Source organism: Aythya ferina (assembly GCF_964211825.1).
Source record: "Aythya ferina genome assembly, chromosome: 8".
In the NCBI taxonomy this organism is placed as follows: domain Eukaryota; kingdom Metazoa; phylum Chordata; class Aves; order Anseriformes; family Anatidae; genus Aythya; species Aythya ferina.
In genome coordinates, this window is record NC_140304.1 from 8,318,657 (window position 1) to 8,333,666 (window position 15,010).

Consider the following 15,010-nt stretch of genomic DNA (forward strand, 5'->3'; position numbering starts at 1 on the left):
TGCAGCACTTGTGTGGAGTTGCCACAAAGATGTCAGATGCTGTCTGAGTCCAGCTCCAAAAGCAGAAACAAACATAATCTTTTGAAAAAAGCCCAGTCCCTGACTAGGATAATTATCATAAAATCCTAAGGCCTTTTAGAGGTGTTAGAGTTTCAGAGAGCGAAGGAATAGGAAGAATATAGTAACTTTCTTTTTGAGGCACAAGTGGCATCCAATTTTTTTACTTAATATAAGTGTTGCAAGTACCTACTAAAATAACTACTTTAAGAATCCACTAATAACAACAGCAAAACCCTGCTCAGGGCAGCTGGTAAAGTCTTAGAGTATATTTTTTCCCTGTATGTGTAGCACTGAGTGCCTTCTTGATTTTAGTTAGGAATATTTGCTTGATTGTTGACTATTTTGGGCTTTCAGGAGGGAGTATTCAGAGCATCGTTCTCCCTGGTTTAGGTTACATGAATTTAATTGCTTTCTCATAATGTATGATGCCTTCTTGCCTTAAAGCTAAAGAAAAACAAAGAGAATGAAAACAAATATTACACCTGCAGTTCAGTGAACTGGAATTTCCTTCAAGGTTCTTGTTTTTATTATTTTAGGTGAGACCAAGGCAGTACCAGAGAGCAGTACCTTATATGCAGTGTAGATAGTAAAAGGAGAAGGTTCTGGCTGCAGGTTTTGTGTCTGCTAGCAAGGTAGGGCACTGAAAGAAGTTAACGGGAGGTATGTATGTCATTGCCAGTAGGTAGAGGGTGCTCCTGTGAGATGCTGGTCGATTTATTCCAAGGCATTATTCATTTTCTGACCAAAAAAAGAAAAGGTACTTAGATCCAAGTTTTGCTTAATTCTGAGATTGTGCTTTGTTCCTTACTGTGATATTTTAAAATTAACCTTAGAGGTTTCGCTTTTGCAATTGACTTCCTTTTCTGAAGACTGATGTTACACTTCCACGAAGAACAATGAAAGAAAGTAATTGGAAAATTTATTGTAGATTTAGAAGTTTATGCAATAACTATTTTACAAATTGAAAGCATCAAAAAACCCACACAACCCCCTTTGATTTTGTTACATGTCGCTAAACTATTCAATAACTAACTGTTCATTATGTAAATGCAGTTAACATCTGCCAAGCCGATCTGTTTCATGTCTGGGAAAATGAGAGCTTGAGACTGACATCGTCAGTCGTGCTTACTGCGAGATGATCAGCTCACCTATTGACAGAAAATAGCTCTGAGCTCTTCGACAGAAGAACCTGTAGGTGCTAGAGCAAGAACGGGGCAGAAGGGATGAGCAGTAAGGAATGGGACTCGCTAATAACCAGCTTGGGTTGCAAAGGTGTGAGGCAGTGCTGCTGCCTGGTGAAGCTGGCCTGCTCTCTTCCCTCTGTAATGCCCTGTCCCCCACTTTTCCTTCCTCCTTCTGGTCCCAAACCAAGGTTTTTGGGGAACCGGTCTAGTTGATGCAGACCTGAAAAAGCCCAAATGGCTGGTGTGAACTTGGTGGGTTCCCTGGTGTGGTTTGCAAAGAGCTGGTGGGAGGAGTGCTGTGGGATGGCTCATCTGCAGAGAAATTCAGTATTGAACTGTTCGTGGATGTATGGCCTTGGATTTGCAAGCATTTTAAATATGTTATTTTTGATGCTGTAGAACAGCTTCTTAGCAAGTATTTTCTGAATTACTTACTGTGCAGAATTTATCTGTGAAGGCGTTTGCTGTTCCTTGAGTTTATTGGGGATCACTGTTTACCTGTAATACCTTCCTGTTGCATGATGCTAAATCAGGATAAAAATGAGATCACTAACAGCACAGGCACTGAGACCTTCAGTCTGCTCACTACACAGACATGTCTGTGACTTACGTACACAAAAAGTAGGGAAAAAGCTTTTCTGCTTTAAGTGATAACTGTACTTAGGAGGTCCTTTAGTATACTTTTAGCCTGAGTGCTCTTCTCACTTCTCTCCTTTTCTATCTGCTTCCAGAAGTTCTCATTCCCCATGGTAGGTGGAGGAAGATTCTTTGTGCAAAATATATAAATTTTCATAAAAAAACCCAAACAGCTGTGGAAGCCCCCCCAGATGTTCTTAGGAGCAAAAATAGGGTTATTTGTTTATTTATTACAAATGTTTTTTTTTTTTTTTTCCAAAATAAATTAAATTTAATCAAAATTCAGTCTAAATTAGGTTGAGTTGATTGTCAAATTAAGCTTTGCAGCATGTTCAAAGAACATTTTTGACCATTTGTTTAATACCTGGACCAGGGTGAAGGAGGGATGCTTGCTTCAGTCTTCAGCTTCTTGTGAGCTGTCCAGTGGCAAACGCAGGCACAGCAGCTGCGTGTAGGATAGGAGAATTTGAGATCAGCAACTGGGAATGAAAATACCATCAAGGATATTTCTCCTTGAAAGCTTCAATTTGCAGCAGCAACCATATGTGGGAAGATGAAGAAGGGTAGAAACCTCTGTGCTTTGCCAAAAGTGGAGGAGTCTCCAGTTCTGATGTACAGCACAGCAATAGGAAGGACGTTTCTGATTTATCAGGCAGTGCTAGCTCTAGATGTGAGAAATGGAAATCCAAATGTTTCACAGACCTTGGCTCTTCCGAAGACAGGAATCCCAGCAACTCCTGAGGTAGCCAAAAGGTTGCAGTTCTCATCAGGCAGCTTCCCCTGGCTCTTACAAGCAGCTTCATCAGTTTTCCTGCCCCCGGGCACCCGGAGCTGTCCTCTGCAGTGTAGTGAGTGCCCGGAGTGCTTGCCTGGCTCGGGCTAGGGCATGCCTGGGAACTGGGGAACTCACGCTCTTGTCCAGGTTTTGACATGACTTGGGTTTCACTTTTAGGAAGACAGGTAATGTCACTCTTAGCATGTGAGCAAACAGTTCTGCTGATCAAAATCATGTGAATTTGTGAGTATTTTTGATGCAGATTAAACAAGATAACCCAGGGAATATATTGTGTTGTATGATACTAAATGCTTTGGGAGGATAAAGAATATAAATCAGTTTTTGTTGAGATGTTGTGGTTCAGATCATTGTATTAGATACATTCACAATAATATTATTTGTAGATTAATGCATAGCCTAAATAACAACAGATTGGTTTGATAATCTGATTGATATTTATTGGTATTTGATAATAATAACAAGGAATATTCAAAATATAATAGGCTAATGAAAGCTTTCAGATATAATGAAAATGCTGACTTTAAATGGCTCCAAACAGAAAAATATTCCAATTTATCTCTTCAATCTCTTCCTTGGGAGTATTGGTTATATTGGTACTCTTTTTAAAATTACAAACGACCCTCTTCTCTACCTCATAGAGATCTGTTTTTTTGTTTTCCCCTTTGTATCAGTTCATATTGCAATATTTTTTTTTCCTCAAATGAAAAGAGGTTTTATATTTTATTATTTCTTAATTAAAATGTGAAAATTGAGTACATGTTTAAGAAATTAAGTACTCAGGTCAAAAAGAAGAGTTAAATATGAAAATAGTTCATTACATTATAACCTATGGTATGTAAAACAATAAACATGGTTTCATAAATATGAAATGTCTTTTTAATAATCCAGTATCTTCCTCAGTTTTTTTAGATACATTTTTGTACTTGCCTCAAAGCTTGAAGCTGAGCTGACCCTCTCTTTAATATTAATGTACTCTGACTGTAATACTCTGTTCCTTTGGCTCTGATTAATGCTGTCTGTCAATTATTTACAGATCCAGTGGTACTGTGGAAGTTCCCGGAGGACTTTGGAGACCAGGTTGGAAACATGAGATTGAACTTTTTTTTATGTTAGAATAATGATTAAAAAAAAAAAAAAAAAGTGTTCCCCTATTCAGCTATAGAAAGGCAGATGCTAATGATAGCAGTAAGGAAGTCTTCACCCAACTGGTGGCTTGGTGATTAGATGCATTTGTGACAGGAATATGCAATAGTAGATTCTGAGCATTATATATAATACTGATTCACTGTATCACCCTGTTTTGTAAATTGCTTGTTTTATAAGTTGTTTCTGTTGAAAGTGTTGGGGTTTTATCTGTTTCAGAATTGAAAACATGGCAAATTTGTAAACAAAACTTTGCTATTCATCTCAGGAAGCCGAATGTTATAAATTGTATCAAAAAAAATCAAAAAAGATGAAGAGCTTTGCAAGGTTTTATATGTCCTTTTAATGTCAGAAACTTTGCATTCCATTCCTTTGGTCTTTTACAATGCACAATTTTGTGTATTTCTTTAATATTATTCTAGAGCTACTCTAGTTATTTGCTTGGGGCAAAAAAAAATCGTCAGACACTCATAAGAGATAATGCCCAAACTTACTGAATTTGATATCGTGAAAACCTTAGTTTTTAATCTATAATTAATCCTCAAAGGAAAGTTTACACATACAAGGCTGACAGATTATTTCACTGCTTACAGTAACGGCGGAGCTGTTAATTGTTATTTTTGTAGTATTTTTTTCTTAAACTACTTCTACTAAATTATTAATAATAAAAACAATGAAACTTAGGTATTATTGTTTCAGCAACTTGTGGATGAGTTTCTTCAATTGAAAGATTTTAATTTTTATAAAGAAAACACATAAAAACACTTTGCAGAATAAATGTTTCTGTCTTTGCTCTTCTTTTTAGACCAATAATGAGTCCAACATACATTGGTAATATCCTCACAGTAGATGATCTAGAAATAGTTTTGTACACTAGATCCTGATTTTTTTTTCTTTTAAAATCAATAATACAAGATTCTATAAAGACAGCAGTAAGGTGATTCATGATGAAAGGAATAAATATACAAACATAGAAGGTAGAATGTCTGGTTAGGGAATAACATCAGTCAAACATGCAACTTATAAGATGGTGATAAATGGAATATGAGGAAAGGATGCTGTTATATGTTCTTAGCTCAACATCCAGCAAGTTTTGATAATTTTCTAAGCTGCAAGATGATCATCTTCATTATGATTTAAATTCTTCTTTGCTGGTTTGTTTTGTTCTTTTTCTTTTTCATAAGACTTCATAAGACTTGATCTTAAAAAAAGGAAAAAAGAAAAAGAGAAATTATGTATGAAGAAAAATGGGAGCTTATGCAGTGAGTCGAAGGTTATTCAAAGAACAGCTGGTGTAGAAACATGATTAGAAGGTGAAGCCCACTGAAGACTGGAAGGGATTCATATAAAGATGCAATAGACATACCTAATCTAAAAAAAAAAAAAAAGAAACAACTAGAGTCCTCAGGCAGTGATCTGCCTTCAGGCTCTGAAAAACCTGCACTTATCTCGGTGGTATAGGGAATCTAATATTTCAGGTAAATTGCTTCTGTTCCTGGAAAACAGTATGTTTTAATCCTCTTCCTTGCAAAGGAAATTTTCCTGTTGGGGTCACTGGATTTGAGCAGAATATATAGCAGCTTCTACAGCAAACTTTTGAGCCAAATGCTTGAGTGCAGGCTGTGGAAGCCTTCTGTGCACATGTGTATGTGTATGCATGTTGAACTCTGTAGGTTTGGGCTGAAGATCTGTATATCTACCAGATCCACCTTTTTTTTTTCTTTTTTTTTTTCCAGTGAGCTCTCGCAAAAACTACCAAGGTTATTTTAAATGAAAGTCTGTTGGGGAAATTATTATTATTATTATTTTAAATGTTCTCTATCCTGTTTTCCTCTATCCTATTTTCTAGTCATTTCTATTTTAAATGTAAAACGTGTGAGTTAGTTTTTGGATGTATCCCAAGGAATCATCTTTCCTAAAATCCAAGGGCTGTCTGTTTTCACAGTGATGTGATAACAGCGGGCAAAATATTTTCCTCTCTTCCTGAATTTTTCTGCAGTTTATCATGTCACCTTTTTGTTGCTTTCACAATGCAAAGAAAACTTGTCTAGGCTATTTTGATATATTCCTTCTCTTTCTCACGTTCTTCCTCTCAGTATGCCTGAAGTTTCCAGTGCTTGCTTACTCCTATACCTCTGTCTTATTCTTGCAGCCAGTGTGTAGTACATCTTGACAAATTGTACTCGAACAGCTGAAAGAACCATAGAGTCACAAGTTGCTGTTATACTGGCATTAAGGCTGTGAGCACAACTTTGGCAATGTTGAAGCAATTCTGAGCAATCACTGCAGGAAGAATTTGAGGGTTCTGGATTTAAGCATATACAAGTCTTCAGTTTGAACAGTTATCCTCAGAAGCACACATCGGGATGAGGAGTTGGTTGCAGCCATTTAATGGAATATTTTATATTTAAAATATATTTTGAATATGTATGCCTACAGGCTCTATCTTGTAGTGTATTCAGAACTCCCCTTGGGCTCAATGAAATTTTTATGATAAGATGTGTGTATTCATCTTGAAATTCCTCTTTTGTTTATTCAGACTGGTTACATTGGAGTTTAGTTTCAGCCTTGCAAGCTGATTTCCAGAAGAAACCCAATATAGTGAAAATTATAACCCTGTAATTTATGGAAGAAAAAATCTAGTAGTTCTTAGAAATCAAGTATTTTCAAGTGCTTTAGAGAAGCAAAGCAAATTGAAACAAACAAACAAAACCTTTGCTTCCAAAATGAAATACTTCATGATGTTTAAAAACAGAATGTGTTTTTAAAACAGTGTAACTTCTCAATCCCACCCAACATCTAAAAATGCTGGCTGTGTTCTCTTGGCTATGGCAGTGGAGGCGATGGCAGAAGCCCTGTTGATGGCAGATGTGTCTAGACACCTGCAGTCCTCTGTTTGTAGCTCTTCTTCAAATAAAAGTGTTCAGTATCCCAGTAACTTCATCAAGCTGAAGTGTTCCTGGGAAAGGAGCTAGTTCTGGCACGAGGAAAGGATGGCAGGAGGGTGCTGGCAGTGCCAGAAGGTGCCAGTGTCTCTTCCAGGGGCAGTGCAGGTTTCTGGTAGGTAACGCGTGTGCAGCTGGGGCTGCAGCCATCAGCAGGGACTGATCCTTTACAAGGGCAGTTTGTGTGTGTATGCATTGCACTGTAATCACAAATTCAGTTCACTATTACCATGTGAGATTGTGAGATATCTGATATCGTATATGACACATGCGAGATTTTTCAAGCTTTATTTATTTATTTATTTTTTATGTTTATATTTGTGAAAGATGGGAGATGGGACAAGGATTGAGGGAAGTCTGTATACCAGGGTTTTTCTTCCCTCTACACTAGGCTTCATCCTAACCCCTGTGTTGCCTTAACCTTTGAGGCATTTGAAGTCTGATATTTCTTAACAGCAGTGGCTATTCTGGATATTATTATAGCTGTGTAAGAATTCAGTAGCTTTTTAATCTGGCTAGTTACTGGCCAAAATTTATTTCCACCTGCAGTAAGTCCTAGAATCAGTATATGATGTACTGAGAAACTGATTCACTGGATGGGTTTTTATTCTTCTGTCTTTATAGTCACACAGTTTCTTCCCTTGGTCTGCTGCTTCTCTGCTAGTGAAAAACATCACACCTAGAAAGATGATGCAAACAGCTAATATGGCAGGAAACCAGAACCCACCTTAGTAATAGGAGATATGACTAGGGCTGGTGGACTAAAATTACGGATTAAAAAAGAATTGAGTGGCTGCATTAGACTGTTGATTGCATTGCAGATTTTATCCTGTCTTCTCTCACTTTCTGCTTTCTTAGGTATGCAGACTAAACCTGCCTTTTTGTCAGGCTTTTCTCATACCCTGCAAATGAGTAACGCATAAGGAATATGGCATCCCATGTGTGGCATCTCTTCTTCTCCATGAAGTTACACTAACATTTCTCATGTTGTTATCTCATATTTTATATCATGTTTTCTGGGTTTTATTTTCAATGTAGTACATGATGTGCTACAAAGTTAAAAAGTCACTGCTGAACTGGGAGCAATAAACCTCAGTCCTTAATCTGTGGTAAGCCAACTACTGAAGCCAGATATTTAAGTTTATACACATGCAAATCTATCAGTTTCATACACAAATTATATTTATATACAAATGTATATACATGCATGGCTGTAGATACCAGTTGTTTAAGGTTAAATCTTGTGTAGTAACAAAATGTTAGCCTTCCCCCAGCAGAGCACTGGTCTCACACTTTACTTTGAATGTACGCATTAACTACTGAAAGCTAAGCCTAGTTTAAATGAATGGCTGATGGGAGCCCAAGTGCTAAATTCCTTGCAGGACTGAGTTCTTAATTGCACGGAAGATAGCAGCAATTATATAAATAAGGTCAATATGAATGAGATTATATACTTCTTTTAAAGATTTAAAGAATACCATAGGTTTTATTAAAAAAATAAAAATAAAAAATCAAGAAGCCTGCTAAAATCTCTTGTCTGGGTCAAAATAATGTTTGGAAGCCAGTTGTAATGATTTTGTGTTCCTCTGTGGTCTCCTAAGAGAACAGCATGAACCCAGAAGGTACGAGGCTGTTTACATTCTTTTCAAGGCTGCAGGCATGCTGTTAGGGGATGCAGCTCACCGTCTTTCTGCATTTGATGGCTTTGTTCTGTTATTCTGATGAGGCATTAAATACATGTTTCAAATGTTTATGTTAATTAGATAGGTACTTGCTGCTTTCTTCTTTTAAAATTCAATTTATTTTTATTTTGTTATTAGTAAATCCTAAAAAGGGTTTTAGGATTTTGTTGTCTGTGTATTAATAAGTTTGATTCCGCCTTTCTCCTGCCAGTGTATCCAAATGCTAATCAATCTAATCAATTGCTTCTTTTCAAAAGTATTTTGGTCTAAATGTTACATGCTATTGTTTATTTAAGGATATTTAGGAACTTGAATCCCTGTGTAACTTTCAGGAAAATGATTAACTGAGCTGAGCTGATGGCAACTCTGTGCATTGCTAGTAAGCTCTGTCAGGCTAAGATAGTTTCCTGTGATTTCCTGAATCTTCAGGGCTTTTTATGTTTGAAATGTGCCTTGTTCTTATTGAAGAATATTGTGTCTGTATGGTAGCAACGCTTTCCATATATGCAAATCGCAGTTGATAGACTACCAGCAGAAAAACGTTTTAAGGTGTAGTTATAAATACAAGTGAGTTACTAAACTGCACTGTTCGAACAGAGGTGATCTATCCTGTTCTGGTAAATATTCTATGGAATAACTACTCACCTAGACATGCTGGGATTGCTGAGACTCCAACATCTCTCAAGAGGTAAATGCTCCAAGATGCATTCTCAGTGACTTTTTTATTCGTCCCAACAGATAGAATAAATCTTTACTTTGACACTTTCATTTTTAGAAGCGTAAAAACCCAATACTGAAAACTTGAACTTTCTTGAAATTCGGAGAACAGGTGGCAACTTCAATTATACTTGTTTTCAGGATTGCAGCAGTTTTGTTTTATAGTGCTTTTAAGTTAAAAATGTTGATCAGCATATGGTACTGGCTAGCTGCACCTCTACCAGCTCTTTTGTTATCTTGTTATTGTTATAGGTCTTAATGACAGTTGTAAGCTATAGTTCTGGATGCAGGGGTTAGTCCACCCTGGGGAGGAGAGGGAGAAACAGCAGTGTGGATTATGGAAATATGAATTGATCTAAAAAGCAGCTCTCTTGTAACAGAATGGGACTCAAAGAAAGACTGGAGAGAAGCTGGTGAAAAGACGATGGAATATGATGTGAAAATGATCATTTGAATGCTTTCCTTTTCATTCCCAGCTGCTGTGTTCTGGTGAAAAGGCATGCATTTGTATATCTTAAGGCTGGGTGAAAAAGGGCCAGATGAATGGAATTACTTGTTAGATATGTTTTCATTTTGAGTCAAATTATGTGCATTTTAATAGACTGTATGCATGTTAGCCATTTTTTTTTTTTGTCATACAGCTGTGATTTTGGGGGACTGCGTTAAGAAAACATAAAAATGTTTTCTCTGTTTGTTCAAATAAGTACATTATTAATATTTGACTGTCCTTTGGATATACTGTATCGGCCCACCGAAAATAACTGTTAGGGATTTGGCTTATTCTTGCAGTCTTCAGTGATGTGCCAAACCAAAGAAGAAAAAATTAATTGATGATTGAAACAGTGATGACAATCATTTGGAACATCTTCCAGAAAGACTGCCAAATTGTCATGTGTGATGCCGTTGTTGATTGACCTCAGTTGCCCTCAGAATATTCCAGTCTAACGTCACCTTATTCTGTATTCTGTGCCTCCTTATACTTTCCCATTTACTTGCTTAGCTCCCCCAATCCATTTTAGCTATCCTTATGTTGCCTTTGTTTTACATGCAGCATTGCTTTTTTGTCTCAAGCTTACTGCTGTTCTTTGAGGAATATCCTAGCAAGCTCGGTTTCTTTTTTATTTTAGGTACCGGATATAATATTCTTGAATCCGGTGTTTGGTTCTTGACTCTCAAAGTGTCACCTCAAATAATTGGTTTATATTTTTGTTAAATGAAATAACTTCCGTTTACATAGTTCTTACATTAGGTAAGTGTCTGGGGTCAAAGATCACAACCTAAGCATGATGAGATTCTAGGGCACTCTGGTCCCAAAGAAAGCTGCTGGTCAGACACATCGGGAGCTGCAGAGGCAGCGGGCTTTGCCTGCAGCAGGATCAAGGGGAGAGTGGTCAGAGGGCAGCAGCTGCAGGGGCCCAGACTGTGTGGTCTGGGACCTCAGGCAAGGAATAAGTGAAGTTGAAGCAGCTCCAGGCAGGTGATCAGGACAGGATATTTAAATATAGGAGTAATCCATCAGAATACAATAGTTTCTGGCACTCGTTACTTCTGTATACATTTTCAAGGCTTTGCGAACTACTGCACCTAGAACAGTAAAATCTTTATTTTCTTCTTGGCTGAATTTCTGTGTTTTGTGAGTCAGTCTGTAACTACAATGAGTAGTAGAAGTACAGTCGGTAACTGAAGATCCACATCTGAGAAGCAGTCATGTCTCTGAAGTTGCAGCGCGTGCTTAGCTCTGCCCCTTGTCCTGCAGTACCTGCTGATGGCCACTCCTCAAGAGAACACACTGCGCCGGTGCAGGCCCAGTTCTCAAGCGTCAGATTAGGTAAAGTAAGGAAGAGGGAAGGCCTCTTTCAATTTATAGAGAGATCCTGCAGTAGAAACGAGGTCTTGGTTAATTTCTGTGTGGTGAATATTTGTGTTTTGCTAGTGAGTTTGTTCCCTGCTCTTGGGCAGTTTCATTTGGGACGTAAGGGAGGCAGCTGACGGCGTGGCTGCACATGGTGGCCTGTGCGTCCTGGCCTGCTGCTGGGACTGCCTCCCTCTCCTCCAAGCTGCCCGGGGCTGGCTTCTGCTGCAGCAGGTCTTGGTTGATCTGATCACTTGGTGCTGAAGTGGCTGACGGGCATGCACACACCAAAATACCAACCTGAAATTGTTGCAAAATAATCTCTAGTGGAGATGCACTTGTAGGGGGCCAAATGGTCCTGACAGGCTCAGCCATAGGTGAAGTGAATGTGTGTTGCCTATTTCCTTGAGGAAAAATGTAATTGTGTGTCTGTTGCCTTTATTTCTGTGTGGTAGATGTCTATCTGTATCTGGTGCTACAAGGGACAAGGCGCAGTTTTAAAACTATACTTGTTTGCTTCTTCCCTCTTGCTCTTTGGTGGTCTTGCAGTTGTTCCATCTCTTTTCTGTGTTTCAGTCCTGTCAATAATATCTGAGTTTTTGACTTCAGATATAACTGAATAACGCTTTTTATTCCAGTCATATTGTATTGCTATAAGTGATTCTCGTTGAGCTGTTTTATAGTAAATCTTAGAATTTGGCCTGTGCTGCCTGTAAAATGAGGCATAGGTTTCCTTTATAAAAACGTTGCAAATAATTGTAATTATGAAACTATAATTGCAGCAGGTTCCTTAGAAACTGATTTCCTTTCTCAGTTCCTTTTCTTTTGTCTGTAGATTCATTTAGCTCAACAAATGCAGCCCACGTACGTAATTGGTTTCACTACCCTTTACACTGTAATGTGGTTCACCTACTTCCCCTGCTACTGACACAGGCGTGCAAGCCAGTGCGCTCCCCCATCGTGCTATAAATTTAGAGGTGGGGAGCCCACTCAAGTGTTAGCTTTTGGACCATCTCACCTCATTTATCTATGTATGTCGCTCTACTACAGATATTTTCTCATGGTGTGACACCCAAATTGTTCATTAAGTTGTGTAATGCTTCATTTATATTAACAACTTGTAAGTTTCTGAGTTGCCTGCAAACTCAGGATTTCATCACAGCACGAGTATTTTTTATGAAAATAAAAAATTGTGGAAGGTTTTTTGATTCTGGAAGAACATCACCTGGTATTGTAAGATAGTTTCACTCCCCAGCCTCAGCAGGCCAGTTCTTGCATATTGCCCATCTGCAGCTCTGGTGCAGACCCCTCTGTGCACATCAGCAGTAGGTAGCTACTTGGGCAGACCAGACTTTCAGTAGAAGCTTTCTAGTCTAGGCAAGGAATGATACCTTACTGCCTACAGAGATTACTGCTCTCCTTCTTTCTGCCTCAAGACTCATTTTGTCCTTTAGGTAACTAACACAGTGCTTATTATAGTTTGGATTTAGTTCAGAAAAAAAGAGCAATTTAGTATGTCACATTCAGGCTGCCATGCCCAATTTGCCTGTTGCAGTCATAACGTTTGCTTCCTTATGAAATGTTCCTTGGTGAAGATTTACATTACATGGTTAGAAAAGTGAAGGACTCTAAAAGCATAAAGTGGTATTTCAAACAAGATGGTTTTGTTTTTGTTTTTAACCTATGAACCTGCAAAAAACAGATGTTTTATGGAAGAATCCAAACTTTTTACTGAAGATGCTAAGAGGAGACTTGAAAGAATGCGGGTAGTTACCAAAATTGTTTGTTGGTTGTTAATCCAAAAGTTTGGCAGCCACTGATCATCTGTATTAAGAAAACAGCATGGTGCCATGCACATATAGAAAGTATTATCTAATTTATAAAGTAAACTCTTTTATATTTTCTCCCTTTTGCTTCAAAAAGAAGCATCTTTTCCCATATCTGACTCTTCATTCAGGTTTCCTATCTTCTGCCTTACTAATTCCCATCAAAAAGGCAGTTGTTTTTTGTTTGTTTCTTCTACATCTAGTACCACATATAGTTTGAAGTCTCCAGTGAAAAACTAGAAATTATGGAGGAAAAAATATATTTAAGTTTGGAAAAAATGTTTGGAATTGAAATGAATCTGAAATGTATCAAGTGTCACAAATACTGTGTGTCACACTTGAAACCTTATGATTTATTCAGTATATTTTATTTTTATGGACATGTAGGTGCTATTGTAGCGTACTCATGGAGTTTTTGTTTTGTTTTGTTTCCTTGGTGAATGAGAAGAAAATCTTGGAAATAGCAGTCTTTTGTCCTGGGAGTGAAGTATGCTTGATACTGTTTTGCAGACATTTTTGAGACTGCAAACTTTAAAGTGATGTATTGAATAGGTAGGATTGGATATGTAGAAATTAGGTTGATTTTTAGCCTGAGATGTCAGAGTATTCCAAGATGAAATAAAAAAAACCTAATGGGTATAGAAAACATAAATAATTTTACTGTGTGATTTATTCTATGGTGGTTACTTTTTCACCACTGGAGAAAACAGCATCTGAACAGGATGTGCAGGAGGTTCTCAGTGTCGCTGACAAAAATGCATCTTAACTGGTGGTGTAAGCAGTGGTGGATCTTAAGACAAATTGAGTCAAACATGTTGCTGTCCTCTGCATGGAAATACAGATGGCTGGTGACATGGTCTTCAAAGACTTGTACCTTATGTTTGGATTTTGAAAGTAATGTCTACATTACTTCTGGATAAGACAACTTCTCCATTGAGTTTCCAGATAATGTTTGAGGTGCTGTAATTGAAAGTGTATATTAATAAAAAGTCACTCTTCATTTTCCATGCCACATGATGATAGAAAATTTTCTGTCATCCTCTTGTCTTTTTCATACAAAATGCAGTGAACTAACTTTAAGATCTGCTATCTGGAAAGTTAAATACTGCCCCCATAGGAATCTCAAGAGTAGAGATGGAAGAGCATATTTCCTCTTTCTCCCAGCTCTCTGATATTGCCTAGGGAATAACAGTCTCTCTGACACGAATACGGGAAGTAAGTGGATAGTGTTTATTGATGCGTGACATACAAATATTATATGCTTGCTAGGTCTGGATGGAGAAGTATTATTTCTCTTGCTCTGTATGCTTCACAAGTAAGAGGGGTACATGGTAACATTTCAATCTTGCTTATTCTGATAGGAACTTCCTTTGAGAAGAATAATATTGTCCGTTTTTGTGTTTTTATTCTGAGTTCTGGGAGAGTTAAGGGTTTTCTTTAGTGAGTAAGTTAACCTGGGCTGAAGTTCTTATTTTCTTGACTATCCTGTTATATTTAATTGAGCTTGTTGTTTGAAGTGAACTTGGGGTCTCCGGATGCTACAGTGGACAGTGAAATATGATTTATTTTTAACTGGTTATGGGATGAGATTCAGGAGCACTTAGACAAATGGAGAGTCCAAGATTTTGTAACTTAGTAAAAATCTCTGAATTTTTAAACTCACTTCAGTTTGTTTAGGAAGCCTTATTCTTCAATCTTTCAGGATAATGAGCTTGATAATGCCGTTTGAAGTACCTGGGGTTAATTAGTACATGTGCTCTTTTCTCTTAAAGTGAGGGATACTCCAAAACCAGTCAAGTCTCATACAGGTCAAATGTGTTGGGATTGAGTTAGGTGACTAGAAATGTGAAAATGGTAACTAAATTGCTTCAAACTGGCTATTTCTGAGCTTTATAGTATTATGGTTTCAAACAAAACAAAACAAAAAACAAAGCCATGTAATTTCTTGCAACAATGAAGTGCTGTAGCCTTAAGGTACATCTTTCATTTATTTCTCAAAAGAACTGCATCTCTACCCTAAACCATTTGCATTTGATTTGTATATTCTTTGCTTATGTGAGTAAGAAGTGTTCAGAAAGCAGCTGATGATTTTTTTTTAACCCTACAGAATTACTGGATAATTGCAGAATGATGCACTTCGGAGAAAGGCACATAGAGGTTAAAAATAGT

At 37.5% G+C, this 15,010-nt stretch overlaps 1 protein-coding gene across 4 annotated transcripts in view; it reads left to right on the forward strand.

Annotated features, from left to right (window-relative positions):
- Window positions 1-15,010, forward strand: part of DENND1B (DENN domain containing 1B) — a 163,039-nt gene that overhangs the window by 41,601 nt on the left and 106,428 nt on the right. For all 4 annotated transcript variants that reach the window (XM_084528130.1, XM_084528133.1, XM_084528132.1 and 1 more), the window contains exon 3: window positions 3,710-3,753. In XM_084528130.1, coding sequence (XP_084384256.1) covers window positions 3,710-3,753 — 44 coding nt within the window. The remainder of the gene's footprint in view (window positions 1-3,709; window positions 3,754-15,010) is intronic.